The 24,681-nt window shown below is 36.2% G+C and overlaps 1 protein-coding gene across 1 annotated transcript in view; it reads right to left on the bottom strand.

Annotated features, from left to right (window-relative positions):
- LOC122800655 (PC3-like endoprotease variant B) overlaps nucleotides 1-24,681 on the bottom strand; it is a 3,659,607-nt gene that overhangs the window by 1,563,751 nt on the left and 2,071,175 nt on the right. The window contains exon 8 of the mRNA XM_044069972.1: nucleotides 16,710-16,818. Coding sequence (XP_043925907.1) covers nucleotides 16,710-16,818 — 109 coding nt within the window. The remainder of the gene's footprint in view (nucleotides 1-16,709; nucleotides 16,819-24,681) is intronic.

Genomic DNA, 24,681 nt, shown 5'->3' with positions numbered 1-24,681 from the left:
AGGAAGCTACTACATGATAGAGCTACATGATAGAGCAAATTCCCAAAAAGGGAAGGCATCTCTGATCAGTGTTAGCAAAAAACTACGGGCACTCATAAAATCGTCTAAGGCCAGCTATGAGAGAAAAATTGCACAGGACACTAAGGATATTCACAAGGCTTTCTTTAGTTATGTTAGGAACCTGGGTGGGAATTCCCAGATATGCTCAGAATTACTCCAAAATGACAAAAAATACACCAAACCCACAGACATTGCCAACATCCTAGCTGACAGGTTCAGTGCAAACTCCCCCCCCTCCCCACCAAAAGGGAAAATATCTATCCCAGCAGAGTGCTGCCCCCCTGACATCTCAGATGCTCAGGTAAGAGCCGCCCTCTCCAAAGCAAAAAACACAGCATCAATGGGACCAGACGGTGTCCCGGCTGTCCTACATGAACTCCAAGAAGAGCTAAACCCAAACATAAAACTACTGTTCAATCTCAGCCTTACCACAGGATATGTACCCAAAGAGTGGTGTACAGCAACGGTGGTCCCTCTCCACAAAGGTGGTGCCTCAACGGATCCTGGAAACTATCGCCCCATAAGCCTGACTAGCTTGGTCTGCAAAGCTATGGAAAGGATCATCATGGACCTCATAAAGATATTGGGGACCTACAGACACTGGATCCTACCCAGTTCAGCTTTGTTAAGGGCAGATCCTGCCTCTTAAACCTGGTCGATTTCTTTGAAACAGTCACCAAGGCCATTGATGAGGGGAAGGTGGTCCACACAGCCTACCTGGACCTCGCAAAAGCCTTCAATACAATACCCCACTCGGGCATTATAGATAAGCTCACCAGCTTAAATATAAACCCCTATGTCACTAGATGGGTTGCAAACTGGCTCAAGGACAGAACCCACATGGTTAGAATTGCTGGAGCCATGTCAGACTCCAAACCAGTTACAAGTGGCATCCCACAAGGCTCAGTTCTGGGACCTCTCCTGTTCGGTATATATTTCTCGGAGGTACAGGCCAACACGGAAGGACTGTGGCTGACCAAGTTTGCAGATGACTGCAAACTGGGCACTATAATCGACTCTCCAGCCGACACAAGCATCCTCCAAAAGGGCCTCATAGAAACAGACAACTGGTGCCAGAGCCATGGCCTCAAGCTAAACGCCAAAAAGTGTATAGTCATCCCCTTTGGCAAAAACAAAGTGCCCACAAATTACCACATAGGTGGTAATCCATTAAGTACAGAAGAAGTAATTAGGGACCTGGGGACCCAAGTTGATAGCAATCTCTCATTTGACAACCACGTGGCCAAAGTGGTTAGAAAAACATTTTATATAGCCCACCTAATCATGAAGGGATTCACATCTAGATCAGGGAGGTCATCGTGCCTCTTTACTCATCCCTCATCAGGCCCATAATTGAGTACAATGCCCTTTTGGGATGTACCTTACCAGACACCTGCAGCAACTGGAAAGACCCCAAAAGTACCTCACCAAGAGGATCAAAGGGCTCAAACAGATGCCATATGCTGCCCGGTTAAAGAAACTCCAGCTCTACTCAGTGGCATACCGCCTGCTCAGAGCGATCTGTGCCTGACGTATAAAGCCATGTCCAACCCGAATTAATGGACATGCTGCACCTCAGAAAATCAAATCCCATCGAGCTACGCGCTTGAGAGACTTGAACCTCAGCACTGAAATAAATAGGACATGCTGGAGGGACAGTTTCATAACCCAGAGGCTCCCTTCACTCTGGAATAAAATCCCAGTCCAGGTTAGGCAGAGTCCCTCACTGACTCTCTTCAAGAGGAATCTTGATGAGTGGATGGGGGATCGTAGGTTTACCCCGGGTATCACTTTTGTGTCACTGTTAGACAGAGGCACAGTATACTAACCTCGAAAAAGGGCATAGCAAAATTAATTTAAAATGGGTGGCGAAAGCCAAACACACTCTGGCTAGGCTTATAAATGCCCTAGGGCAGATAGTCTAGTATGAACCTATGAACCTATGAACCTATAAATGGCTGTATTTAGAATTCTTTTCTCTTGAATTTTTATTATCCTTTACTTACATACTTTAAATGGTAAATAATTATTTCTGATAAAATTGTTTAACTCCTTTGAAAATACCTATGTTCTTTTATAGATGCATACATTCTGCAGATTCAATGACACTTATAGTTACTAAATGACATCAAATGAACTAGGAGCTGCATAAGAAAACTCATTATGCATTTTAACATCAGACTTATTACATAACTAAACCTTTAGTAACTAAACAGAGGGTTGTGAGGCTTTTTTGTAATAAGTGTTATATATATATTTTTTCAACAGATTCTTACATGAAAAATGTTAGATAGATGACTGACAAAATGGTTAAAACATCTGATGTTTCTTGAAAAGTCTTGGAAATATCGACAATCTTCTTAACCTTCAGCTTCTAATGTTTATACATACTTTGATATGATGTGTATTTCTGAGTTATCTACTTATCAGAGGTGCTATTATTATATGTGACATATTCACATAGCTTCAGTTATATTGGACACTCTCATTTTAATGTAAATTTCATGGACTTAGATTTCTTTAGTTGCTTTCATAATGCTTTTCTTTTTTGTTGTTATACTATATTCTAAGCAGATATGGAAAATTTGTGTATTTTGGTGTTGGAGAGGTGGTGGATTGATGGTTTAGTTAAGTTTTTAACTAAACCAGAAACGTTATATTTCATGTATGTGTTTGTAAATTGTTTTGGGTTTTTGAAAGTAGTGCTGAGTACATATTATACGTCCATGATAAGTAAGTTTTCAATAGATTTAAAGTCAACACAGAAGAAAGGTCTTTCAGTAAGTAGCAACATACACATTATAGGCAATAACTTATAAATGTTTATCATTAAACATTAATGGTTTGAACAATAATGTCAAAAGAACTGGTTTGCTTAAATATATCAAAATGCATAAAGCTCAGCTCATCTTTTTACAGGAAACCCCTCTATTAAAAAAGACCTACAAAAATACCCATTTAATGGCTATACCATTCTGGCTGATTCAAGTTTTAAGACTAAGAGAAGGGGGCACTCTTATTCTATGGAAAATATTTATACTATGCCAAGAATTATATATACAATTTCAGATAAAGATGGGATGCTAAGCATGGTTATTTTGGAAATCAATAGGAAGTATTATACTTTGATTAATACATACTGGATACCAGGACTGAGTACTAAATAGGTTGATAAATATCTGGACCTGATTACTTTAAATGCAAAAGGGGAAACTGTAGCAACAGGTGAATTTAACTGCCTATTATCAGGCAATGATACTCCTAAAAATGGTAAAATAAAACTAACATCTCAAGCCAAGAAGTTAAATGACTTTACAAACCAGATGAACCTTAAAGATATACATGGTCTAAGAGAACATTATTCCTTATTCTGTACTAACTATTAATATTGGTTTGGTACACAAACAAACACTGATAAGGTCTTTGCATCAAATAATATATACTCAAAAATAATTGATGTATCTATAATGACTTTTCCACTTTCAGACCATAATGCTGTAAACTTTACATTAACTATGCATATGGATGATTTAAGATTTCTACAGAGAATTTCTGCTTACATAAATAAGTTAAAAGACTTTAGGGAATGGATAATGAAAGAAATAGACATGTTTATGGAAACAAATGATAATGGTGAAGTGACTGATACTATACTATGGGACACCTTTAAAGTTTATATATATGGTAGAATAAAATCTTGGTACCTTAAAAAAGGAGAGAGTGGGACAAAGAACTTTTACACTTACAAAAAAATCGACAAGATAAACATGGACACAAAACCAAATAACAAAGTAGCACAATGAAATTACTAAGTTAAATCAAAACTACTTAGAAGTTCTGAATCATAAGGTAGCCATAAACCTAGAAAAATTGAAATTACAATCTTATGCTGTAAATCTTAAATATCTACATAAAATAGCAATAAGATAAAAAAAATAAACAATCAAAATCTTATTAATGAGATTAAATATAAAAGTGATGGTTCAGTTAAGAGTACATCTAACTTAATGGGCATATTAGAAGTGTTCAAAAACTACTATAAAGATATAAATAATAACACACAACTTTTGGAGACAGATAATGTAATAAATACTTTTATTCAAGAAAATATAACTACTAAGGTGTCAATGCAACAAAATAACATATTAAATAAACATATAACACTAACAGAAGTGAAAGAGCAAATAAAGATTTTAAAAAATAATAAAGCTCCAGGACTGGATGGAATAATTCCTGAACTATATAAGATTTTTCCTGAATATATAATAAAGAAAATGATGACTGCCTTTACTATGGTTAAGCAAAAATATATAACACTCCCATCATGGAAATATTCAATTTTCTCCCCATTTTAAAACAAGGTAAGGACCCCAAATCTTGTGATTCATATAGGCCAAATTCATTACTAAACACTGATTATAAAATTTTCATGACAATATTAGCTAATAGGATAAAAAAAGTTACCTAATCTAATACATAAAGATCAGACAGGGTTCATTCTTCAAAGAAAAGTGCAAGATAAGATTATTAAATTACTATCATTAATAGGCATTGCATGCAAATTCAAAAAACAACTAACTATTATCAGCCTAGACATAGAAAAGGTTTTTGATTCTATTAGTTGATCTTATCTACAAAGAATTCTGATTGGTTTTGAATTCTCCTCAGATATTGTCAACTTATTTTTGAAAATTTATAGTGGGGCACAAGCTTATGTGAAAATCGGATGTCTATCCTCATCACTAGAAATCCTCAAGGGAACTAGACAAGGTTGTCCTTTGTCACCATTATTGTTTGCTCTTTCGATGGAACCTTTTGCTACATATATCAGAAACAAGCAAAATACAAAAGGCTTTCAAGTTAATAAGGACTATTGTCCTAAGATACAATTATTTGCTGATGATACTTTGTTAACGTTGGATGATATTGATTTTTTTTTGCATGATGTTATAAGTACCTTAAGCAAGTCTGAAAGAATTTCAGGGCTTAAATTTAATCATAATGACTCCAAAACAGTACTATTTAACAAAAAGATCAACAAAAATCTAAGAGAGAATAGCCTGCTTAATTGGGAGAATGATGTTTTAGAATATTTGGGTGTCAGTATAAATAGTACATGGAAAGAGTCTGTTAAACCATAAAGGCTTTACAAAATATCTGAAGTCTTTCCAATACTGAACATTTCTACATTCAATGAACATGTGAACCCAGTTGGTCTCTAGTAATTCATCACATTTCCAACATTTATTTTCACTGTTTTTGAGTATAAGATTTATTTTATGTGGAGTATAGAAACTCCTATTCATAAATTTCCATGTATACAATCTCCAATATAATGAAGAAGAGGTACCATACGTAGATTTCAATAACAGTTTTTGGATTCATGAGATATTTGTTCTCCATTAATCTTTACATAGTAATTCCAAAAATCTGAGTCAAACTTTAGAGTGTCTTCTCTTAGTATCTTATAGATAGGTGAGATACTTAATTTTTGATTATCTGTCTTTTCAAGACATCTAATAAAAAGCTGGATCAAACTAGGTATAGATTCAGTCTCTAGGTTGATTGATACTCTCATTTTGTTTTCTATAAACTGCCATAATGAGTGTATGAACAACCAACTGTCTTGACTATTATCAAAACTACATAGAAGAGAGTTTAGTGGTTTAATACTCTTATTTTCAATAAACTGTCAATATATCAAGTTATTTTCCTTTAATTTTTGCATCGCATTGATGTTGAAAGAATCTAGGCAATCAGGGAAGTATGCTATAGGGAATATAAGAAATAGGAATTGTTTAATGTTGTAATTACAATCAATTATATTTTTAAAGTTTTTAAATATTTGATTAATTCCATAAGAAAAATGATCAAACTTCTTATTAAATAAACAAAACTCACATAGAAGCCAATGAACTCTACGTATTCCATATTGTTCCCTAAATTGGTTTTCTATAGTTCTGACATCAGTTATATGAATCTCATGTATTATTTTCCAGCCAGATATATAGGTAGGTGAGATCCAATTTAATAGTACATTAATTATAACTGATTTGGAATAAAGATCTAAGCTAAGAAATGCTATCCCATTACTGTAGCAACCTCTAATGTGCCATTTATATGCAATCCAAGGTTTTAAGGGAAACCATAAAAATTTAAGTAGCATGGAATCTAATTTTTAAATAAGTTTTTGGGAGGGGGTACTATCAATGACTGTATATAAAACAAAAGTTTAGGTAAAATTATCATTTTAATTAGAGGCAGCCTATCCTCCACTGTGAAGAGCATTTTATTCCACCTTTTGATTAGTTCACTGCTGGTGGTCATTAAATTATTGTAGTTTAGTTTAACAGACTGTCATATCTCTAACTCACTCCTATTCAGTGTTCCTATACCTAATGTAATACCTAAACCTCAGATTCAGTTACTCTGGTCAGTTCTTGCAATTGCCAGAAAAGTTATTATTTTGAACTGGAAAAGTAAACAAGATTTGATGTTTAAAGAATTTAGTAATTTAGCAAAAGTTGTTTGTCAAAAAGAACTGCAAACCATTTTTATAGAACTCATAACATTACTCATAAAAAAATAGCATGGCAAAAATTGGAAAACTTTTTGAACAAACACTGATAACTTCTCATGGATAAAATGATTGTTTATCATGGATGAATATAAATATTGTAAATAGTTTTGTTAGTGTTTTATTGTATTTGTTATATGTACATTTGCTTATGTTTATAACGAAAGCAAAATAAAAAATTTTTGGAAAAAAGAAACCTATCATAATGACTTTTTATTCTATATACTTTTTTGCTTTTAGCATTTATTCTTTTGCTTATTGGACTGTACTGTTTCTCTCATAAGGAATCAATGCACAGGACAGCAAAAAATAAATTTAATAAAATAAAACAAATTTTATACTGTATTTCTTATTGACTTCAGTGTTAAAAAAAAAATTCACAAATTGAACATAGTGAATACAAACACTGGTACACACATACAAACAATACCCTATAAACAACAGTGACAACTTAAACCAACTTATAAAATATATTTTTTATTAAAATGAAAAAAAAATTAAAAAAAAAAACTTAAAATATATTTTCCACCAAAATGGTCTCATTTCTGTTAATCTAAGCTAAACAAACAATATAATTGTTGTTAAAAAATAACAAATCTTAGTATAACCGGTACAAGAATGTAGTAGAAAGCAATATGAAACCCTCCATTGATAAAAACCTTTGGAAATGCCAAAGCTCCTTTCAACAGATGATGTATACAATTACAAGTACCCCCTGAAATCAAAGGAAATGAGTAATTCAGACCTAATAATACAGGGTAAAACAGAATTATACAAGACATACATATCTTGCACTGTGGGATTAGTCTGTGAAAGGCAGGCATCCTATCCTCGATTATTTTCCATGTCTTTCCCCACTGTGTGTTGTACTATAGCTACCCTGCATAACTGTAATGGATAAAAAAGTAACACAAAATGAACAAATGAATGTAGGATTTGAACTTGGTTCTACAATTTTGGCTTTGTCACTTATTCTGAATTAATTCCTAAAAGTTACAGTACAACATATTACATGTGCGCACGCGCGCGTGTGTGTGTGTGTGTATTTGTGTGTGTGTATTTGTCTGTGTCTGTGCATGTGTGTGTGTGTAAGTGTTATAAAGCATTATACAGACACTAATTTATCTAAAAATCAAAAAGAATTTAAAATGATGACTTGTAGCTGTATAATAACTACATAAAGATTAAATAAACAGCACATTTCCACAAAACAGGAAGGACAAATCTTCAAACCCCTCAATACTTTTCAAGAACAAAGTAGATAAACTATTACAATAAAATCTAAAAGCTCAACATTAAATTATCCCTAATATCAGGAGAGAACTGAGTAAGCCATCCACTGGAGAAAAAAATAAATAAAAAAATGAATACAATTATACAAATTAGAAAATGCACTTAAAAAAGCACAAGTAACAGAATGAAATATATTTATAGCACCATACCACAATACAGGACAAAACACTGTAGCACCTGTGTTCTTAGTTAGAAACAGCTGCAGCTAGTTCCATTTTTGTTGAGGAATGTAGTCCAGACTGGGACCCAGAAGATCTTGATTATAGAAGTAGACACAGGCAATGGAGGATCAGGTTGGTAGAGGGTACTGAAGAGTTAAAATGCAGATTAAGTTATCCAAGAGGGCAGATCATTGGTTTACTGTCTGCATATGATTTTCAGGGGAGGCTGGATGCTCTGTCTGAAGAGACAAAAATAAGGGTGCTGCAGGTTAACATCTACATTGCTTGCTACGGATGGGGTTAGGATTAAAAATATGCCAATGGAGAAGAAGCCCCCTGTACCACAAGGATATTGTCATGCTGGAACATTTTAATCTTCAATCCACATTGCTGTGGAGATTTTAGAAGGGTACTAAGGCATGGCAGAGAGTAAACTATATGATGTGAAAAAAAACAGTTGTGAGAAACATGCAAACACTGACAGCACACACACTGTACACAAGAAAATATCCAAACATCTGAAAAAAAAAACAATTCATTAAATATATTACAATGCCATGTAACAGTCACCATCCTCTTCACAAACTCATAATATGGAGGAAAGCCACTTTCACTGTAATACCACAAAATCAAAATTAAAGCAGTGTTTTTAAAGGAGGCAAGCTTGCATGCATTCATACCCCTTACTTAAATGCACTAATCCCATTGTCTCTACTCTATAGCATATATAAACCCCTGCATCCACATTAATAAATGCACCAACTCTATAGTGTGACACCTGTGGAAAAAGGGAAAACAGCACTCAAATTAAAACTGGTCCTGCTCACTTTCTGTACTTCTGCATTGTATTATGCAGCGAAATGTAGCTCAGTGACACCAAGCAATCCAGAACAACCCATAAAAATATGGAACAGATATAATGAAATCACTTATACTAGCAACCATACATGCACAACAGCAACTCAGAGTATCCTCTTCAACATAACAGGATTCAAAAGAAGTAGCTCTGATGATGAAACAGCATAACCATGATATGACTGCAGACAGTTTTTTTACTGTGTACCAAATGAAACCAGCTTCAAAATGATGGTTATATAATTGTTAAGCATGGATTCAAGAGCCTGGTTTAGGAATGGTTTTAACATATGTATCCATTATCCTGTAACTGCATTGTCCATCCTGGCATAGAAGTGTGGTTCTCTGGCTGGTAGATCTTCTGCTAGTATTTTTCAGTAACCTTCACATTCTTTCTCTGATACATGCCCAGAAAGTACTGAGCACATATTAAGCAGGGTGATAGCAATTAAACCACAGAAACCATTTTGCATCCTAATTACTGAACATGGTTGTCCTCATGCATGTTTTTAGAAGGTGCTGTATTAATGTTATAATGGTGTTCCTTATGGAAGTAGTCTAAGATGGTAAAGTTTGATATAAATTATAATAGATTAATAATTAAACATACAGTGTTAACAAAAAGAAATGCATTTTTGTTACAGAACACTACTGCTTAAACTCGATTGAGATGGTGTGTCGATGAAGTTGCTGCAGCTATAACAGTATTAGAAAACTGGACACAAAAAATTGCAATAAATTCAGCATTACTTTACATTATTATCTGCAATAACTGACATGCTTTTAGTGATATTAAACTTAATTTTATATTCATAATTGAAAAATAATGATACATATAACTTCATGAAGTACTGTAGAGAAGTAGCAACAACTCGGCACAAAATCATATTTATATGCAAAGTAGAAAGACACCTGAACCTGTATTTTGTTCTTGTAACACAGGTTATGCCAGATAACTGCATTAAATTATTCTTTGACTGTGTGTTTTATGATCCATTTATTGAAACACTTTGAACTAAACTAATAATGTTAATGATTTAATTGACCTTTCCGGATAATCTGTAAACTGAGCACAATTACTACTTTTTGGTGTCATCAGCTGTCTCTTAATGATTTTATAACTTCACTTACATGTAATCATTAGAACTAGGACTGATTCACTGCACTGGACATTCTACACTAGTTTATCATGCTCTTGCATATTGTAGTATATTTACTTATTTTTCTATTCAAGCAAATTTATTTGCAAAAATACAGGGATAATAAGATAAGAAAGACCAAGGAGTATGCACATCCAAAAGCAGTTATTAGATAAAACATTTAATTTATATTTAATATAAACTTACTGAAGAAATGCATATGTTCACAAATGTTATCAGCAAAGAACTCAGTAGTGAAACTGCATAATTTCAAGATTTGATACAACTCCTGCTCTTTAGTCTTTTTAATCTAATTGTTTTTAAGATGTCAATGGCAAATTCTAGGAGATCTCACATTGTATGACCTTGCCACCCATATAACACATTTGCTTATAAGATGACTATCTATATTGTTATTTCATGTTCATAGAATATGTAAAAAGTAAATTAGACTATACTGTCTCAGTACCTAAAACTAGTATGCACTTATAATGTTTTAAATGTTTTACAAGTGACAAGCAGAGTTGTTTAAACTCTTATGATCTAATATTTACCAGCATCAATAAAACATAGCCCTTCAGAAGAACAGGGACTCATCTTGAAATTTTGTGAAACAAGATAAGCACGTGAAAACACCTGCAGTGTATATTTTTTGGAAAAACTGAGCTTTCAGAACAGATTGCAACATATAGCTTAACTCTAGTAATACTGTAGAACTGCACTGTTTCAACTTTGTCTGTAATTAATGATCTTTGGAAATGTCCAAGGTCAGAGAAAACAATGAATCCCTTAAAATACAGATAGCACAAAAATTGTTTCCATCAGAAAAATAATATATACACTATTCAGCAAACATGTCAGGTCAAGCCAGTACTGTTCATGGTTCAAACAGAAACCACTGAAATGTTACACAACCCAATGAAGCCGAAGCCAAAGTATCCAATGTTAAATCACAATGTGATAGGTATTCTTAATTTTGTTCTGGTTTTATTTCAGCATATTAAACCTTTGCAGTCTGTCAGCTACTTGGTCAGTGATTATATAAATTATAGCTCATGCATTGATCAGGTCCATACATTGACAACTCTACTTTTCGCCTGTCTACCTGTCTTTTAGCTGCTATACCACAATATCATCTTAACAAAGACAACAACTCAAGCTATGTAACTTTTTTGAAATGTTAACCTTCAATCCAATACAAAGACCTGTTCAGTTAAACGTGTTGTGCTATAAGTATAACCCTGGCAATTGCTCATCTTTCAGAAGGGTAATACATGTATTGTTTTTATATAGAGGTCATTATACAAACACAGCTGGTGCAGCCATTTATTAATATCACAGCCGTGCTTCAACAACATTAACTCTTGTTTACATACCACAGAAATAGCGTGGTGACGTTTATGCCAACTCTAAAAGAAATGATGATGCACAGCAGGAGAAGAACGTCAGAATGTTCCACACACATTTTGGGTACACAGATCATTATCTTGGACACTGGTCATTTCTTCACCACACTGAGCTGTGTAATATGCTCTAAACAATTGTAGGTCAGGTATCGACATGAAAAAAGGTAATACAGGAAAGTATAGTGTAAGTGGTGACAAGAGTAAATCATGAAGACTAAAGGACAGAATATGTTGAAGCAACTTCTTAAAACGTATACAGTCTTGTAACATTAACGCACCAACCTGAATTTACTGTATAACCGCATTTGGAGCTTCTTTACCCTCTGCCATTGCAGTTGGTTTCATATACCAGAGGAGCATCTCCTAAATTCTACTTATTGCACTAATTAGTCATGGTATTCGGGACAGATGAGTAATCAGCGGTGTTAGGCAGCAACCAGGCTGTTAAGTACCTGTGCGTGCATGTGTGCACCTAAATGACTGCCTAACAATAAGTATAGACATAGCAATGTTGTAAATGTAAGAATAAAACACAAAACCGCCACCAAAGCTCTGAAACTCACTTGTCCTGTACAAAACAAATGTCCACAATTCAGGCAAAAACACCAGGACTTGGAGACAGCTGTAGGATCCAGTACAAAAATTTTTTAATGAACATAAGCCCTTTCGTGGGCAACCCCACTTCATCAGATGTCAATACAAATTAAAACAAACCCTTCTCTTATATATACACATCCCCCTTAAAACACATGACTCAAACGACCAATGCCTTCCAACAATGCATACAATCACCATATATTTAAAAGATACGTAACCAAATACATACCTATAGCATACAAAAATATATATAAATATATATAAGAAAATATATATAAAAGCAAATGCATAAAACATGAATGTCAGTAAACAATATATACATATGTGGAATAAAAATTCTTTAATTCCTACTATCTAAATAACTGCCTGGATTTCAGCTTGGGCCTTAGAGGTACATATTCATTAAGTCCATGACCTTTATCAGTCCTAAGCCTCACCATCCACTTTGCTTCTAGTTCTTGGGTGACATTCCATATGTCTCCCCCTCTCATGGTTTCATAAGTTCTCTCTATAACAACGAATTTAAAATGATGCTTCACATCAGTATTAATAATATGCGTGGCTAGGGCATTTGCTCTATTTTTCTTATTGACAGCATATATGTTTTCATGTATTCTTTCTTTTAGGGAGCTATCTGTCTTTCCTACATAGAACTTACAGCACTGTGCAGTGAGCTAAGTAAACAATATGTTCAGTCTCACAAGTGGCTGAAATGCTGAATTTATAGGTCCTTGATTGATCTGGATGTTCAAACCTGTAGCTACTGTTTATATATTTACGAAATGAACATCTGCCACACTTCTTGGTACCTCTTTCTCTATCAGATTTAAAAATACCCTGTTTTGTATTATTCACCCTGGGCTGACACAGCTGCCTTTTTAAGGACTTACAATTCTTCAATGAAAAACTGGGTTTTTCATCAATCAATTTACTAATGTCCTTGTCTACTTTCAAAATGTTCCAATGTTTCCTTATAACATTCATATATTCTCATGCATCATTGGAATAATAAAAAGGTACTGTAACTTGTGTTCTAACTGGATCTCTCTTAGGACCTCTATCCCCCATATCTCTTTTCTTTGAAAAATAAGGTCTAGCCTTTGAATCTCTCAGCACACTCACTTCCTTAATACTAGTCTCTATGTCATTGGTGTTATAGCCCCTTTCTTTCAATTCACTACTAATTCTCTCAGTTTGTTGATAAAAATCCTCTTCTACTACATTCAGCCTGGAGGCCCTATAAAACTGATTGTGAACAACATTTCTAAAGATGTAAGGAGGGTGCATGCTATCCTTAGCTAAAAGATGATTCGTATAACATTCCTTTCTGTATAGTTTAGTAATAATCATGCCATCTTCTCTCTTCTCAGCACAAACATCCAGGAAATTAACTGTTTCCATGGAATATGTGTATGTAAAATTTAAAAAGATGGTAGTTTGATTAATATACTGCACAAATTCCTTCAATTCATTACTAGTGCCTCTCCATAAAATAAAGAGGTCATCCACAAACCTCCTTAAAAAATATACCTTCTCTGAGAAGGACCTTGTAACATGTACTTCGTTTCCCAGACTGCCATCATGGCATTGGTGTAGCTATTGGCACATGACGTTCCCATAGCTACGCCATTAGACTGCCAATAAAAATCTTGCCCAAATAAGAAAACATTGTTCTCCAGGACAATCCTAAGTAACTGGCTTACTTGCTCAACAGTATGTGAATCTACTTGGAATATGTCCCTGAGAAAAAGGCAAATACTCTCTATCCCTATGTCATTGGTTATCACTGTGAATAGAGATACCACATCAAGGGTCACTAAATAAATCCCCTTCATTAGTTCAAGATCTCATGTGTGCAAATATAAATCATTTAAAAAATGTTTTGTGTCTCTTAGAATTGCTCTATGCTGTTTATCTTAGGTCTCAAAAACTTCTCTAAATATATTGAAGCAGATTTGGTGCACTAGTTTCTGCCAGAGACTATCGGCCACATAGGGGGATTACTGATGCTCTTATGAATTTTAGGTAACAGTTGTATGATGGAGGTAGTAGGATTTAAGACTAAAAAATAGTTGTATAGTTCCTTACCAATTACCTCGTTCAACCATAGCTCTTTCAATTTAGTGGTTACCTTGACAGACATCTGTTTAACCTGATAGCTTTTCATTTTCACATAATAATTATTGTCATTCAACATAGCCTGCATCACTTTATCATATGCATCTGTACCTAAAATCACTACCGGACCACCTTTGTCGGCAGGTCTGATAACAATCCCTTCATTATTCTGTAAACTTTTAAGAGCAAGGTATTCTTTCTTAGATAAATTAAAGTCACCTTTATATTTTCTGCTATTTCTTACAGCTACTTTGTGAAAATCATCAATACATACTGTTCAAAAGCATTCAATAAAGGATTCAGTGGAGGTACATATACACTAGGTTTCCTAAACACATTGCACTTGGTGTCAAAAATATCTTCAATATCACTATGTATAAGTTTAAGCATCACATTGCGCGTAAAAAGTTTAATATCAAAGATAGAACCAATTAAATCACAGTACCTGATAGGAATGTAAGTAAGTCCTTTATGCAAAGCATTCAGTTCATCTTCTGTCAGTATATGTTCTGAAAGATTCCACACTAGCCCTCTTTGAAGAAGGCCTTTTTTATGTTCTCTTGATTCATCATTTGTCCATCTATCTTCCGTTTCTGCCAGATTCAGCTTCTTCCCCTTGGCTGCTTGTCCTTCACTCTGTTTATCTCCCTCACTGGTAAAGGGAAAGTCAGCTTCCATTGTTCTAAAAGAAATGTAGAAGTTGAATTCACTTCTGGCATTAAGAAAACATTCTCTGCCAACTGATGGACTAGAGCCTTTAATTGAAAAGTCTTCTGTCTGGCTCCTACCTCATTAGGGATAGCTGGTTGTTGCTTCTCTGCCAGAACTGATGCCGTTACACTCGAATTGCTCTCATTGGTGCTGTTCGACATTGTAATACCTAATGAAGTAATGGTAGGCATTTCCGTATTGTCAATCACATCCACAGTCTCTATTTCATCCGTTGAAACACCATGAGACATAGTCTGCAACTCATTGGACATCCCCCTATTTTCAGTGAACTTGGGCCAGGCAAAAATATGCCCTAACTCAACATCACGCCAGACCCGGGCTATTTTCCTTGTTTTTTGTTTAATGAGCTTACTCTCATAAGCTGATAAAGTATCCAAAATGTCCAACAAGTATTTATCATCAAGACTAGCTTCATACAAAGAAAGCATTTCCGCGTACTTGGTTTCCGCAGAAAGTGTTAAAGTCTGTATCTCTCTATCAGCTGCTGCTAAGTTCACTTTCTGCCACTCCACAAGCAGTTCTTTTTCACAATTCACATAGGATGGCATCTTCAAAATCCAAATCCCCCTTGGAACTAAGCCTTCTAAGAGGCAAACTTCCATGTGGAATTTTTCAAACTGTGCACTCTTTAATTTAAATAAATCTTTCTCTAAGCTGACAATTTCTTTTTAAGAGCAGCTATGTTTACCAGTCGCTGCTTCAGCCTCTCCTTCATCAACAGTACAGTCCGACAATGGATTGAAAGTATAATTAATTGCTTTAATTAAAGGATTCACCTGGCCCATACCTTCATGTTGTAGTTCAACAGGATTGTAATCCAATTCAGCTATATCTTGTCCTTAAGCCATAATATCAAGAGCTAAGGCGGCAAACAGGAATCAAAGAATAAAACACAAAACCACCACCAAAGCAATGTTGAAAATGTGTTTATCTGTAAATAATGCAGTTCTTTAATTGCTTATAATCTGTTTGGCCTGTGCATATAGTTATATTAACATTTGTACAAAAATTTACTTTTATTAAAAATATGCTCTGAGGTGGGGGTTATAGCCAGAAAATAGAATGCTTAGGAATCAAATACAAATGGCATTAATACCTGGTGTGATGCACTGGCATTTGGGTGCACATTTTTTTAGATAGCAGACACATGTCTGAAGCCACAATCAATATATTTACTTTTAAATAATTATATATATGGTGGCACTCTTTATTTCCCTGAACTGCAGTATTGTTAATTAGCTTATTAAACTGGAGGTATAAAATTATGATTCTTTATACACACTGCAAATTACGAAATCTCAGTACTGGAAAATGGTGCCTGATAAATTATATCAGAGAACTGAAAATGTAACATTACACATGGTCGTCTATTGCCTCATCTAAATATCATGTGCCTTTTAACGCTAAAGCATCCTAGCTATATTATTCATATAGAGGATGAGAGGTAGCAAGTCTACTTCATGTGTGTGTGTGTGTGTGTGTGTGTGTGTGTGTGTGTGTGTGTGTGTGTGTGCGCACGCGTAGGAACGCACATATACACATTGTATATATTTTTTAACTACTGCAAAATGCAGGAAACAATGTTCCTTTCGGTAGCAGAACAACTACACAAAAATGGCTTTTATTTCTTATTGAGCTAGAAATAGAATGGCTTTCGTATACAATGATATAAGGTAAATCTCAATGCAGAAAGGCAAAATTTGTAAAACATGTAATTCATTGCTAGAGCTTTTCATTTATTTTTGACATGCTATAACAAAATTAACCTTACCATCATCAATAATGGTTACCACAACTCCTCTACCACTGATGCCTCTCTTCCAGACTGGCATTATATTCAGATCAAATCTTTTAGGACCACCGTATTGGCCATGGTTATACTGAAACAAAAACAAAATGCATACATACATAAATACATAAACAAATACGTTTATATCATGCAATCCAACTTCATCAAAGCCACAAAAAATAATATATTTGTCCTAAGACAGGCTTGCCCACATTATTCATTGAAAAGGAAGAAAGTATGTCTGAGAAGAAATGATGAATTTCCCTCTTAGGTACAAAAGCCTACTATTTGCACTTTAGTAAAACGCTTGAACAAAAACGCATTTGAGTTTCCTTTCTCTCTCTCTCTCTGACATTGACTCTCTTAATTTGTTTTGTAATATAGTACTGATAGATTTTTAGTTCCATACAAATGAGTTTACTACTTTTTTACAATCTAGATGCAGGGGACAGGTAGTTAGGTAAAAAAATATTGGATAACAAAAAAAAACTACAGCAACATAAATCAGACTTGCTAAGCAGACTTTATAAAATGAAATATAATAGTAAATCTCAGTTCAAAGAATAGTTACAGGCCCTAGATGGCAAACAACATTTTTGGCCCTCTCAGAGTTAGAACAATGTCTTTACTGAAGTTAAATCTCATTTTCGTGATATTCATGATAGTGAAGAAATTCTTACACATCAAATTACTAGACTTTGTTAGTGTTAATGTGATGGATTTTTCAATAAACTACATTATGAAAATTATTTCTATTCAGTAAGTAATGGTGGCTGTTAGAATTTAAATAGTATATTTTCATAGGTGAACACTAGGCTAACTGTCTCAAACCACTATTTAAGCCTAGCCAATAACTCACAGGTAGAATCAAACCCTCTACCTTCTGTCTATAAGGTAAAGACTTTGACTAATTAACCAACCCCTACTGCTATAATGGCAGGACATCCCTTTGTGCTGCTAGGGTGAGATAGGGGATGGGCTAATTCCAATAAACTGAATGAAACTGAACATCAGCTAGGGGACAAAGGCAAAGATCTGACTCTTTCCTAGGTGCTGGAATGATATAAATGTGGATGCCTGAGTGTTCTCTGTGATAATTAGAGATAACTAGCTGTTACAAAGGGAACCAATGTATACACCACAGGTACAAGATCAGGTGTGTAGACAAGGACAACCATTACTGCACATCACTTCCTGCCTCTCAGCACCAGGATGTAAATAATAAATATGAGCTCTGGCAAACTGGAGAAATTGCTTGCAGTATAAATTACTTAGCCTGAATCCTCACAGGGGAAAGTAACATGGCAGGTAATTAACTCTCTCGGTGATACAGTGGGGCAGGAACCCTATAGCCAGCACTGAACAGTTAACTAGAGATTGGCAGCAGCAATGAAACTACTTTGCAGGCATCACTTATTTGCTATCTGAGTTGTCTTTTGACAACAGTAAGGGTGTGCATATTTTGCAGCAGATGGTTAGTAGTCTTGGCTTTTTATGTTTCAGCCTAGGACAAAACACTTTCATGGAATGGCTGGCAGGCTTGAAAATGTCTTAGGAAGTGATCCCACTGTGCTTTCTGTTAGGTGGGATAATCTCAGGGCAGAGATGAAACAGAGACATTAAATAAAGGTAAGACTTTGTGCCTCTGCATTAGTTACTTTATTTAGCTGGTTTGTAATGGGTTAGTACAGCTTTCCTGTGTCTCAGACATAATATAGGTTACTGACCTTCTCACAGCACCTATCAGGCATGTTTGTGAAGCTTAATATCATAGTACCTTGCATTGCAGCTCCTATTTTGCTCAACAACAACAATATCTGGACTATGTACATCATTTTCCTGCTGGCTTGAGTCCCAGCACTTTGTGGGATTTTTAAGTATAGCTATAACAGACTGGCTATCCTGTGGGTGATAGTGTAAGCCATTACAGGGTCTCATAACCTGAGATCCTATTATTCCTGTCACGTGATCTGGGTAACAGACACAAGTCACCACCATATTCAGGATAGGATGCTTGTCTCAGTGGAATAAAGCAGCTGACTACAGCACTGGGGTCTGAATGCCCTTAAGGAGGTAAGAAGGTTTGGTATCAAGGTATTAATGTCTTGTCAAAAATCCCCCCCCCCAAAAAAAAAAAAGATATGTGTTAGTACAATACTCTTTTATGAATGATTTACAATCAGATTCACATATTAAGTAACTGCTATTTTGCATTTAGCTTCATCCCATTTAAAAATAATGTAGAAAAATTAGTACTTAAGTAAAAACTACAAGAAAGGCCCAGCAAAACAACAGATTTTAAAACCTGTTTGAGCTTTCCCTTTAAAAGGCTTTTGCCATATCCCAGCAAGGTTGGCCTCACCAGTTGAGTAGCTCTGAAATACAGTACACATGTAGCCCTCAGAGTTCGAATAATATCTCAGAAAAAATATTCCTTTGTTATCTGTTTCAGCACAGGTCTTTATTTCTTCAGTTTTGTAACTGAAATATGTGGAAATATCTTTACATTTTATTAGACATCCACTGTTGGAAATACATGCTATAGTACCAATAGGATTATTTGCTCTACTTACTGTCTAGTCTGAGTACGGTGATGCAGCATATATGTGTAAATACATATTTTACTGAAGACATGCTGTACCTGAACAACAACTGCCAGCAGCTATACTGTTTACAATCCTACAGTGCTCAGTAACGAAGCATTGCCGGTTTTGATATAAATTTTGCTTCACAATAACCGGTTACTCTACATCTTGTCCTAATGTAAAATAAAAGCATTCCCTTATGAACGTAAGAATAAATAAAACAAGGACTGTCAGCTGGAAGGACTGTCAGCTGTGTCTACGGTGTTATTTAAGAAAGACATCACTGACAATTTAAAGCAATGATTCTGACACCTTTTCAGACTCCAGACAAGGAAGCAAGCAAACAGAACAGTTTTTTCTTTTTATGTAAATACTATATTCCAGAATAGAGTTTTTTCATCATTATCACTTTGTCAGTATGTGAGCATAGGAAACAATAAATCCTACAATTTACTGCAGTATTCTCTGCCTCACTTGTCATTTAGACTAGGTTTGGCTAAAGATAGGCTATAGTTTATTTTAGTGCAGGTCAAAAATATAGACTAGGTCTAGGTGAGTTATATGCTAGTACCAAAACTCAAGGCAGGCATTAGGAAGATACAACATTATATTAAGGAATAATGACTGAATAACATTTTCTGACTCTTGTTCTACAGGTATAGAGTTAAAATGCATAGCTAGAATGGCATATAGCATGCTTTTTTTAGTTAATAACATAGCATCATACTCCATGTACCAACAGTAACTTGCAGTGTCCAGTTACACTCAGGACCATTTTGAAAGAACCCTACAATGTTAGAATGTTTCGTTAAATAAGAAGCTATGATTTTATCAACAGATGGTGTTGCTATTGCCTGAATTACTTTGTGACCTTGCTAATGCTTTTTGTTTATTTGTATTCTGATAATTATGTCATAATAGGTCTTTGGATGGTGGCACGATTCTTTTCTGTTACAGTCAATGTTCCACTGTAAAGATGAAATTGGGCCAAAAGACAACATTCAAAGAGAAAGATGTAAGCTGTACATTTAACGTCTGTAACTGTACAAATTTTGGGTTTGTGATATACCCTTTTTGTTTTTTTGTTTTTTTAGACAAAATTAATCATCTTAGATGTTATAACAAATCCCTTCACATGTGTATAAACACATTCTAATTTAATCAGATTTATTAGTTATGTAAACACCCAGAAAATTGTGCCATCCTTGAGCTCCAAAAACTAGTTGCCCCAAAAACAGAAACAAAACACAAGAACAAACTGTAGGCAATGAGGTAAACTTCAAACCAGGATAAATAAATGTTATTAAGCAGTTTTGATCACACTTCTTTTCCAGACTTCATCAGAATGATGTACACAGCCATTAATGCTGTTTACCATCTAAATGTATTTAGTTAAGGTAGTAATGCATTACCATTTTCATAATGTGCAAACCTATATTTGCTATCATTCGTGTACAACTGGGACTATATAGTCTGTGTCTCACCTACACTTGAGTGAGATGGCAATTTTTTCACTTATGTCATTCAGCATAATAAAAGGTAGAAGACTAATCATATTGGCAACCACAAAATGTATCATAGATTTGAGGCACAGTGTGCTCAGTTTGGCTCATGCCTACTATACTGTGTTATGCTGCACTACAGTCCTTGTGTCATTTGCTGGGCATCATTATCAGTGTCATACTTTGTGTGCTCCCCCTGCAGGTCATAAATATAAGCAGCCATAGGTGCATTAGCTGTAGCTGTAGTTAGTCCCCACTCCTGGGGCTGCAGTTGTGACATGTGAGAGGCCTGGGATCATTTTATATGTGCCCCTGCTGTGCCAACAATCAAGTCACCCCGTTGCACTCCATTCATTCCATAGGAGCAGGGAATCTTTACATCAGATTCTCTAAGGCAAGAGATATCTGGAGTAGCTGTCACCTAGGCAAACACAGGGTACTTTGATGCTATCACTGCCATTGCACCAAATAGGCATTCTGTTTGAATGACAACATGGGCAGTCTGCCCTTGGATGGTGATATGGGCACTGACATTATCATAAGAACTGTCTATGCCCATCTTAACAGTTTACATTGGACTCCATGTGAGTGGCCATCAAAGACTGCCATCATCACCTTGTGTAGCCATGTCTGCATTATTCTTGCATTGTTCATCACTATTTGATTCTATCCTAATCCTCCATCAGATATCTAGTCAGTGCACTCCAGCACAGACAGGCTGAGACTCACCCTTTCCCCCCAGAATGGGCATGACAGTTCTCCCAGATTGAGCCATCGAGCACCTGAGTTGCTAATCAAACTCAAGTAACCTAGTTTATAGTTAGGATGTTATCACTGTTTGCTAAGACATGTGCCACCAGCATAACTTTCAATTGCCCAGATTTGTGCCTAATAATTTTGGCATATTCCTGAGATTTTCTGGTAAATAATTGAGGAATGAAGTCAATAACAATGATAGACATTTGGGCTTAAGACTTTGCATCCTTTAGAAAATGCTTGCTGATGCAAAGCCTGTTATTCTAAGTTTATTTATAGCAATGATTAAAACCTGTCCTTGATTTGGGTTCTTTGCCTCCCCCTCCCCCATTAGTTTTGGTTTTCTCTATATTTCCTGTATCAAGAGATTGAGAGTTTTAGTCATCAAGGGATTTTAAACTCTCTTGTTTAAGTCACATCTTGCATCCTAGCTATTAATGTGTCAATGGCAATGCGATGACCCAATCAGTAGCCTCCATCATACCCTTTTGAGAGTGCATAGAGGATGTTCTTGACTCATACTTCTGTGATCAGGCCACCTGTGCAGGGTGCGTCCCCTGTCACTGGCCCACCTAACCCATTTACCCATCTTCTGGGTAAAACTGATAACCCCTGGTCCATTTGGCAGCTTGTATATTGCTCATACCCATATGCCCATCCAGGTGTACTCCCATTATACTGTACCATAATGTACCCCTTATGTGTTGTCCATTTTCCATCAACTGTTTGCTTCTGCCCAGCCCAAATCTCCAAGCCCTCCACCCCAATTTGTCTGTATTCTTTTGTGTTTGTATACCCCTGCAGAGTACCCTTCCACACTGTTCCCCAAATGGCCTAGCCTTCTTATCACTAGGTTTTGTTATGCTTCTCACTATGTGTACATCTTCTAGCTCTGTTCCTCCATTTGCTGCTGCCTTATTCTCCATTTTCCTTGTTTTTCATAGTACCAGTAAATGCCCATATATTTGCATTGTGCTACAAATTATTAATTCATGGCACTCACCAACAGCCTGGTCCACCATGTACTGGTTCACTCAACCTGTTGTCATTAAGTATGGCAAGACCTGCTCTAGCCAGTGCATAGCCACTAACTTAGAGTATAGCTTACTGCATGTCTTGGTCATCTTTGGTTGGCTTGTGGTTCTTTAGACTTTCTCCAACTGTAACATTCATGCACAGCTAATTGCTCATCTTATCATAGCTTATATGTTCATATGTGCTGACCATGGCAGTACAGCAACAGCAACAGTACATCCCTGTACATTCCTTGTTCAGGCTGCATTGTGTTTATATATTTAGTTATTATTTTTGATAACAAGTGTGGTCTGACTGGCCCCTGGTAGCCCCTTTTCAATGAGGGCCCAGAAAGAAAGGCTCCAGTTACAAAATTAGCTGTTTTATACTATACTGAAAAATGTAAAGCCTAAAGTTATAATATGACGTCCCACTCACCAGACTGAACAAGGAAAAGGTTACAGTAAGCTGCCTGTCGGGCGCTAGAATCCGCCACATAACACAAGCACTCAGGTCACTCCAAAGCAAGTATAAATATGACTCAGTCATTGTCCATGCCAGTGTGAATGACCTGAGACGTACCTCCCTGGACTACATGAAAAGAGACATAGAGGAGCTCTCTGGTTATGTAGCCCAGGCCGGTATGACCCTGACCCTGAGCAGCATCTTACCCTCACCAAGAATGATGCCACAGTACAGAGACAAAATGATCAGCTTTAACAATTGGCTTAATTACTGGTGTCATTCTAAGGGGATCCAATATCTGTCCACTTGGGATGGCATGCTTGACAAGCCACTCTGCTTCGCAAGGGACGGCTTGCACCTGTCACCCCTGGGCTTCCGGATATTGGCCAAGGCTCTTGCCACCCCCATAGTGCCTTTTTTAGGCAAGGCTCAAAAGACAAACCCACCTTCCTAGAAAACACAAGTGAAAAAAAACTAAGGGTAATGCTGCTCAATGCCAGAAGTCTAAACCTCAAGATGCATGCTCTTGAAGCCCTCCTCAGTATGGAGAACATCGACATCTGTGCAGTGACTGAAACCTGGGTCAAGGCTCCTGAGAGCACCCCAGCACTACCAGGTTATACCTCATATCATGCTTTCCAGCCCCAAAACTTGGACCAAACCACAAAAGGAGGGGGAGTATCCATATTCACCAAAGATACCCACACCTCCAGGTTAGTGGCAATGCACGAAGCATTGGAGACCATCCAGGTGCAACTAACCATAGGCAAAACTGCCCTACAGTTTGTAGCATGCTACAGACCACCCACTCAAACTCAGGAACCCCACTCAGCCTTCCTGAAGACACTGGAGAGTATGAATGTCTCTCCAAATACCATCATATTGTGAGACTTCAACTACCCAAACATAGACTGGGAACATTACTCAAGCCCCAACACCCTAGCCCAAAGGTTCCTAGAATACATAAACTCAAATGCGATGGAACAACTAGTCACCACTCCCACAAGAGGAGATAATATACTAGACCTGATCATCACAAACATGGGGACTAAATGCTCCACACTGGATGTATACCCCTCATTGGTGAGATCAGACCATAAATTAATCTCACTGGAAATCTACATCCCACCCCCACCCCCTGCACAGAAGACCACAGTGAAGAATTTCTCAAAAGCTGACTTCACACTTCTTAAGACTGAAGTGGTATCTTTCAAGGCCCCTGGGCCAGTGGAAACCACAACCCACACCGCTGAATCCTTTATAAATGCCTTCTACGGACACCTTCAAGAATGCATGGATCATGCAATCCCTAATAAAACCAAGACCCATTCCCACAAAGGCAGGTGTCCTGTCTGGTGGATCCCAGCCATTAACAAACTTTACAACAGGAGGAGGAAGCTACTACATGACAGAGCAAAATCCCCAAAGGGAAGGCATCTCTGATCAGTACTAGCAAAAAACTTCGATCACTCATAAAATCATCCAAGGCCAACTTTGAGAGAAAAATCGCAAAAGACACAAAAGACAATCACAAAGCCTTTTTTAGCTATGTTAGAAACCTGGGTGGAAACTCCCAGATATGCTCAGAGTTAGTCCAAAATGACACAAAATACACTGAACCCACAGATATTG

Source organism: Protopterus annectens, chromosome 1.part0 (assembly GCF_019279795.1).
Source record: "Protopterus annectens isolate FY-2018-M chromosome 1.part0, PAN1.0, whole genome shotgun sequence".
Taxonomy (NCBI): domain Eukaryota; kingdom Metazoa; phylum Chordata; order Ceratodontiformes; family Protopteridae; genus Protopterus; species Protopterus annectens.
The sequence above is the reverse complement of the archived record's forward strand: the minus strand, read 5'-3'. Positions and strand labels throughout refer to the sequence as shown.